At 46.9% G+C, this 7848-nt stretch overlaps 1 protein-coding gene across 1 annotated transcript in view; it reads right to left on the bottom strand.

Annotated features, from left to right (window-relative positions):
- The window catches only part of DOCK2 (dedicator of cytokinesis 2), a 430752-nt gene that overhangs the window by 375363 nt on the left and 47541 nt on the right, over nucleotides 1–7848 (bottom strand). Inside the window, exons 10-11 of the mRNA XM_023515279.1 lie at nucleotides 2759–2894; nucleotides 2–77 (exon numbers count right to left, since the gene is read on the bottom strand). Of these exons, the coding sequence (XP_023371047.1) occupies nucleotides 2–77; nucleotides 2759–2894 (212 nt within the window). The remainder of the gene's footprint in view (nucleotide 1; nucleotides 78–2758; nucleotides 2895–7848) is intronic.

A 7848-nucleotide genomic window follows, 5' to 3' on the forward strand; every position in this document is an offset into this window, starting at 1 on the left:
CGGGTGAAAAGGAATGAAGTGCTGCTTTTCTTCATCACTCTCTGCTTTCCCCTTGATGATGTCTGTTATATCCATAACTAGAAAGAGGAGAGAAATGAATTGGTTTAGCAGCCCCTGTTCTCAGAAAGGATGACAATGGAATAAGATTATAGGGCAGGAAGGAGGGCCTGGGATGCCTAGAAGGTGAGCAAGCAGCGCTAGATGACACACGGACAGCATCCAGACAAATGCCTCCGGCAGAGCAGGCTGGGAGGTCGGCAGGCCCGGAAGCGTCCAACAGCCCCAGGGTTCACAGAGGCCAAAAGGAAAACGTCAGAGCAATTAGGTTTGGATGGGCACACGTGTACTGAATGTCTACTGTGCCTACAAAGCCCAACTCCAAAGGCCAGGTGCAGTGGCTCACACCTGTAATCCCAGCACTCTGGGAGGGTGAAGTGGGCGGATTGCCTGAGCTCAGGGGTTCGAGACCAGCCTGAGCAAGAGCAAGACCCTCCCCACTCTCTAAAACTAGCTGGAGGTTGTGGTGGGTGCTTATAGTCCCAACTATTTGGGAGGCTGATGCAAGAGGATCACTTGAGCCCAAGAGTTTGAGGTTGCTGTGTGCTATGACACCATGGCAGTCTACCAAGGGGGATAAAGTGAGACTCTCAAGAAAAATTGCAGTGATTGGGTCTCTGTAGGATCTGAGAACCTAATGAAATATTCAACCTCTTTTCATAAACATCTTTAAATGCACAGACACTATGTCACTGTAAAGACCTTGAACCCTGCAATTCCAGAGGGATCCTGGATCCCCTGAAACTTAACTCAGCCAATAAAGGTCCATAAAACCAAGGTAAAGAGCTCCCACCCTAGAGTGGGGATTATAGAGACGAGAGCTGGAGAGAGGGTCGAGAAAAGCTACTCAAGTGGAGCCAAAATCCTGGTAACATAAAATACCTCCAACACTTCAGGCACTGGCCAGGGAGCCTTTAAAATTGCTTCTGTGATAATCAACCACTGATTGCATCTAGCTAGGGAGGGCACTTAGAGAGCAGAGGGGAACAGGATTGTTGGATTCTGACCAGTACCCACTCTCCCTGAATAACAGAGCCTCCTTACCCACGCTCTCAGCTGGTGACTTGGGTAGGGCACTCTCCCTATGGCTCCAGGGTTGTTCATATCACCCGGCCTGGGTTATAGAGAATCATATCCCCCTGGGGTATATGCTTCTAAAATTAGCCCAAGAGCTCCTGGGGCTCCTGCTGAAACTAATGAGAAAGAGGTAAGTTCTTTCCACCAGGTTGCTAATTGGTAGGGTGCAAGCTTGGAATAAAATTGCCTGCTATTCTGCCGGCTGATTGAACAGTCATCTTCATAATAAGCCAGCATACAGACATAGCATCTGAGCAAGAAAGAGGTAAGTTTATTTGAGTTCCTGGATCCAGCTATGCCTGAAACAGCATATCCCTAAACTTTTCAGTTACACCAGTAGAGAGTATCTTTTTTTTTTTTTTTTTTTTTTTTGGCTTGTGCCAGTTTACATCAGATTTCTATCACCTGACACCAAGAGAAAGGGCAGGCTATAGCTGAGGACAAAGGCACACTTTGAAAGAGTGTTGGAGGACACTCACTGCCTTAACAGGAATGTTGTCATGTCTGGAGTGTCCTGCAAATAGAATCAGGGCATCTTAGATCAGGAGCTGATTTCATAGGTTAACCAGGTCCAAGGTACAGATTCTTCCCCTCATTTGGTATATAATGAAACTAAGGCCCGGAGGACATTCTCGCCCAAGATCATCTGGCTGGCCGGCCAGCAACACTGTCAGCTCAGTTTAATGTCTTCTACTCTACCACTTTGCTAGAAAGGCCAGGGGAGTAGACGGAGAGCCAGCAGGGGGTAGACGGAGACCCAGCAGGGCTGGGACTGCAGAAGGCCAGGGCATCCCGGAGTAAGGAGCCTCCAACGCTGCGTTTACACGTGGGACTCAGGGGTTATAAATGATATGCGATTAAAAATTCATATTTTAATAAGAGAATAAAACTGGCATATCAAATTGCCATTTTCACAGGTAAACTGTCTTTTAGGAAAAATGTACTTTAGTTTAAATAAAGTGGGTTGCTTAAAGAAAACATATTAGGTAAATAACAGTGCGGGTGATAGTCAAAGATTAAAAAAGAAAAACCATAAAAGCAGGGCAAGAATGATGAACCCCTGAAAACCCCAAGGAAGCTGAAGCACGGAGGGGAACATGGGGCTGATGCTTCTGTCCAGCGGCCTCCTGAGGGGCTCTGCCTCAGGTCACACCAACTCTCCAAACGTCCATTTCCATCTAAAATCTAGATGTATGGTAGGTGACTCATCCTGTGTAACTGCATTTCCTGTCCTGGATATTCTTTTGAAATGATTTGCTCCCCATAATTAGATCCTGCCTGTATTGTTTCTCCTCTTTCATGGCACCGGGGAGCGAAGGCGCCAACCGCTCAGACAGCCCACTGCTCCCCAGGCTCGGCTCCAGACGCAAAGATCCCATTACTCACTGTATCCATCATCAATCTAGCCTTAGTCACCAATTATCTCAATTTAGTCACCAGAAATGTAGTTATTAATGGCTGTCTGACATAAATTTTGCAGGGGTGGGGGTGGCTGGAGGAGAGGGAAAAGAAGTCGTCTTTAAAATTGAGCCATCTTAAAAAAAAATTAAATAAATAAAATACAATTTAGCCACATAAAATGTGGGTCCTGATAAAAAGTCAACAGGGCAGAGAGTGACGTTACCTGCCACCCCGAAGGGCCTCCGCAGTCCCTGTGTGCACTTCTTCGTATTAGTATCCTTAAGATCCATCTTCCCAACTCGGACTATTTGACAAATCAAGTAAATTTTATCCCTGTTGAGGTCTTTATTTCCAAGGTCCTGTGGGGCAGGAAGCAAAGAGTTACACACCGTGTGCTGAATGGGGGAAACAGTAGGAAAGGAAACCCAGTCATAGTGATTTCGGAGGGATGCACTTAACACTTGGGATCCATGTACCAATCATACAATCGGTCTCAGAAAAGGTAGGAAACAAGGCGATCGCACCCATTTCACAGATAAGAACGGTGAGGTTTGTAAAGGACACCAACTGGCAGGACTCTAGTGCTCAATCCCAATTCCTCCACCTCAAACTGCCAGGAAGAGAGAAGATAGAAGTGCGGTATCAGCTGTCCAGGCAGGGCTCCCTATGTGCAAGGTGATGGCTCCCAAAATAGCATTTGCTACAAATGACTCCATCAGTCTCATCACTGCTCAGCACCTCTCAGGGAGAAGTCCAAAGGAAGAGGGAAAATAATAATACCTACCATTTACCGAACACACAGATTGGATTGGGGTGGTACCCAGTGACCCCAGTGTGTCAGAGCTCATAGCACTAGCAATGACTTCTAATGTGGACTGAAGGCCCACTGCAGGCAGGTGGGGGCTCTGCCCACTTACTTACTCTGGGCCCCTGGCTCACAGATCTACCTCAACACAGGTGCTTCCACTGTCCCCTGTGGAAGGGAACAGGAGAAGGGAATGTGACAAATCACTTACTGGCTTGTAAATCTTCTACCCAGAAGAGATGCACATCCCTTCTGCTTGCATTTCATGGGCCAAAGCAACACAAGCCAAAGCAAGGCATTTCTTTACTGCTCTATAAACACACAATGGCAGGCCTAACCTGAAGGGGGCAGGGAACTGCACTTGGCTGTGTGATTAGGAGGAAAGTCGAAACTCATGAACTGCACTAATGTCCCGTGCACAGGGCTAGGTGGCTCTGACATCATCATATGTGAGCCCTAAAAACTCTGAAGATCATACAATCATTGCACCCCTATTTTACAGACGGGGAAACTGACACACGGAAGATAAGAGGCATCCCCAAAGTCATAACCTTAGCCCATGAGACACTGGACTTTGAGTCCAGTAACTCTGATATCAAAGACCACAAACATACTGCTACAAAATAGCTCCCTCACCATCAGAAAGCACTCAGAAGGGAATGCCTGAATGCTCTGCTCAAAGGTAATCCTGGGCCCCTGTGCCATCTGGGATCAGCCAGAGAAGGAACAACCAGGCATAACATTGTCATCAGAGCAGAGATCCCTGGGCCTGGCCTCACAAGCCTCTCCTCCTGCAAGGAAATTCACACATGGGCATATGCACAGAGAACAAGCTATCAGATTCAGGGCCCAGGGCCAAGCAGCCACCCCCAGCCTCTCACTGTGCCTGATTCAGGAGGAAGGGAGCAGGGGTGTGCAGAGTTTCTGGGAACAAGGCAAGGCTGGGATATGGTCCACACCTTATTGCTAGGACACTGTGATGGCTGAATTTGATGTGTCACCTTGGCGAGACTACAGTGCCTGGTGGATTGGTTTAACACCAGTCTAGATGCTGCTGGAAAGGTATTTTGTAAACCTGATTAACATCTACAATCACTTTGTGTTCACTTTACGGTCACTCTATGTAAAGGAGAGTACCTTCCAGATTGCCATGGGCCTCATCCCACCAGCTGAAGGCCTAAAGATCAAAAAACAAGGTTTCCCAGAGGAGGAATTCTGTACGACACTGGGGTATAGCAATCCCACCTGAGTTTCCAGCCCACCAGCCTGCCCCACAAGATGTCAAACCCACAGCCTGCTGGTTCCATCTCTCTAGAACCCTGATGGGCACAAGCTCTGTCCTTTGCCTGGCTGGAGGAATGGACACATGCTTCTGTCCTCTCCCAGCTCTCACTACTGGCCAGGAGAGAGGAGAGGCCGGGGACACATGGGCTTTCAGGCTAAGAAGGCCCCCTCTAGTCATGTGCCTTGTCCTGCAGGCATTTGAGTTGGAGGCCCCCACTTATCTCACATCCAGATGGATGTTGCAACAGCCTCTTCGCTGCTTGATGCCCTCCTCCAATCCATCCCGAAATCTTAGACAAACTCACCTCCTTTAAAAGTTGCATTTATTACTTCATTTTCCTCCCCCCAACAACATGAATAGCTCCCTAATTCCTACCCTATTAGTTCTTGTCTTCCCCAGTTGATATGACAGGGCCCAGACATAGTAGATGCAGCTGTCCTAGCAACTGATTCCCCACCATTCTTGGAATATAAGTCCTGTGTTTTTGTCACAAAGATTGCTTTACTGCTCTGTAAACACACAGTGCTCACTTGCACCCCTGGATCCTTCTTCCTAAACATCCCCTCCTGCACCTCCACCTCAAATGCTTACCTATTACGCCTCCGTACTTCCAAATCCCTTCCATCCTTAGAAACTCAGATGCTGCTTCTTTTATAGCAACCTTCACCCCTAATTACTTCTCTCCTCCCATTAGGATTATTAGTATTTTTTGAGATGTCTAGATCGTGTCTTCCAGAGGCATTCCAGAGCCTCAGAGGCCCTGGCATCTGAAAGATTCCTACATGTTATGGGCTCAATCCTCCCCTCTCTACCCACCCATCCCCCAAAATTCATATACTGAGGTGCTAACTTTCGTACCTCCAAATGGGACTGCATTTGGAAACAGGATCTTTAAAGAGGTAATTAAGGTAAAAGGAGTAGGTCCTAATCTAATATGACTGGAGTCCAAATGAGAAAATATTAGGCCACAGACACACACAGAGGGAAGACCAGGATGAAGACCAAGGGAGAGATCAGCCACCTGCAAACCAAGACAAGAGGCCTCAGAAGAAATCTCCCCCCATCCAATGCCGCAACCTCAGACTTCCAGCCTCCAGAATGGTGAGAAAATATATATATATTTTGAGACAGTCTCACTATGTTGCCCTCAGTAGAGTTTGGTGGCATCATAGCTCACACCAACCTCAAACTCTTGGGCTCAAGTGATTCTCTTGCCTTAGCTTCCCAAGTACTGGGACTATAGCCACCCACCACAGTGCCCAGCTAGTTTTTCTATTTTAGTAGAGACAGGGTCTTACTCTTGCTCACACTGGTCTTGAATTCATGAGCTCAAGCGATCCACCCACATCAGCCTCCCAGAGTGCTAGGAGGCGTGAGTCACCTCACCCGGCCGAGAAAATATTAATACATTTTTGTTGTTTAAGCAAACCAATCCCTGATACTGTGTTTTGGCAGGTCTAGCAAGCTGATAAGATGGATAAACCTGTAAGATTCTTAAATAAGTCCCCATTACACCCCTTTCTCTGAAAATATTTTACCTGCTCAAAGCAAGATACCAGATCTTTAAGCACTGTCTTATTTGAAAGCCCCAATCCATGCACTGGAGAATCTTAATATGCTATGTAAACATATTTTGCTCTAGCGAAATGCTGGAGTACAGCCTATTCTCTGGAGGGGTGCACGACCCTAACTCGGAGTCGTGCCAATCTATGATGTCTCCCACTCTCTCCTACTTTGGCCTTAGGAAACTTGAATGTGTTGGAGAAGCAGGACAATGGGACTTAGAGCACATGTTGCCTGATTCAGTAACTCATGAGTGCTCCCTTATTGTCACCCTTGTTTCCTGAGGGTTAGTGGTTACCCCCAAACTGAGCTAAGTCTTAGGGAACCTCCTGCTATGTGCTGCTGTGCTCTTACAGGGCCAGTGAGAGTGAAGCCTTATCAAGCAGACAGAGGGAAGTCAACAGTCAGCTGGACCCACGTGCCAGCTCCTCGGGCTCAAGGAGCTGGAAGCCTGCCCCCACAGAGGGGACTAGGAAGAGTCAGCAGCCAGAGAGGAGGATAAAGCCAGCAAGGCACACGCCTGCCAAGTCTTATCTCATCTTCAATTTAAACGTCACCTCGACACCCACTTGGAAGTAACATCCAGTCAAATACCATCACGTCACCCCGTTTTAATTATCCACATTGCTTAGATTGCTTTCTGGTGTTGCTCTTGTTTGTTTATCCATGTAGTTATCATCTGAATTCACCCCACTGCACCATGAAATCAGGGGCCTCAGTGGCTCATTCACTGTGACCAGCCTGCACCTAGCAAGTAGGTACCAGCACCATGACCTTCCTTATCATCCCCAAATGAAGACTCTCTCTGATCATCTTAGCAGAAGGAAGGAAGCTTAGCCTATTAAACCAGTCAACCAAGCTCTCCTGTTCACTTGTTCTGAGGAGCAGAGGCGTGGCAAAGGAAAATTCCACCATGAAGGCAGGATCCCATTCTCATTAATGCTGCATGACACAAATTTACTGATGCTCTTTTCCTCATGTTTACATCGTGAATTGGTTCTCTGCAAAATGAACCACTGATTGATTCCCCGTCCTTCTCCCTCTCATGAAACATCTGTCTCATGGTTTAATCAGGAAGCCCCATGGGACTCTCCTATTTATCAAGAAAATAAATAGGCTCCTCCTTCTAACTAATAAGAGATAAACCAGACTGAGGCACATTTATATATGCCAAGAAAACTTCGTCTAAGCAATTAGGGCCTATGAGCCTATTCCATGCCTCTGGCCTATTTGTTAGAACATAATAAACAAAATAAATCAGCTATACCCCAATCTAATCACAATGTAACATAAGACATTGCACTTAATGGGCTGTAACTGGAAAATTATTGTTAAGCAAGGTAGGTTAATCTAACATGTCGGTCACTCCCGGATCCAACTCATCGGTTTGGTCAATGCCCAGATCCATTCCTGGCTCCTCCTCTGTAATTTCCCCTGCTAACACAGGCAACGCAGAGGGAAGTCTCACAAATGATTTTCTCTCCAAAGGAACTAGCAGACCACACCAATATCCTTAGGTGTCATAAGCCCACGCTCTGAGCACAGCCTGCTGGAAAGAAGACAAGAGAGGGGTCTCTGCTGAACTGTAACCCTTCTGTCCACTGTTTCCTCACTTAGAGCTAAAAAGTCAGGTTCACGCTCAGAAATAAATCATCCAAGT

The sequence above is a fragment of the Otolemur garnettii genome, unplaced genomic scaffold, assembly GCF_000181295.1.
Source record: "Otolemur garnettii isolate 467f Iridium unplaced genomic scaffold, OtoGar3 scaffold00003, whole genome shotgun sequence".
NCBI lineage: Eukaryota > Metazoa > Chordata > Mammalia > Primates > Galagidae > Otolemur > Otolemur garnettii.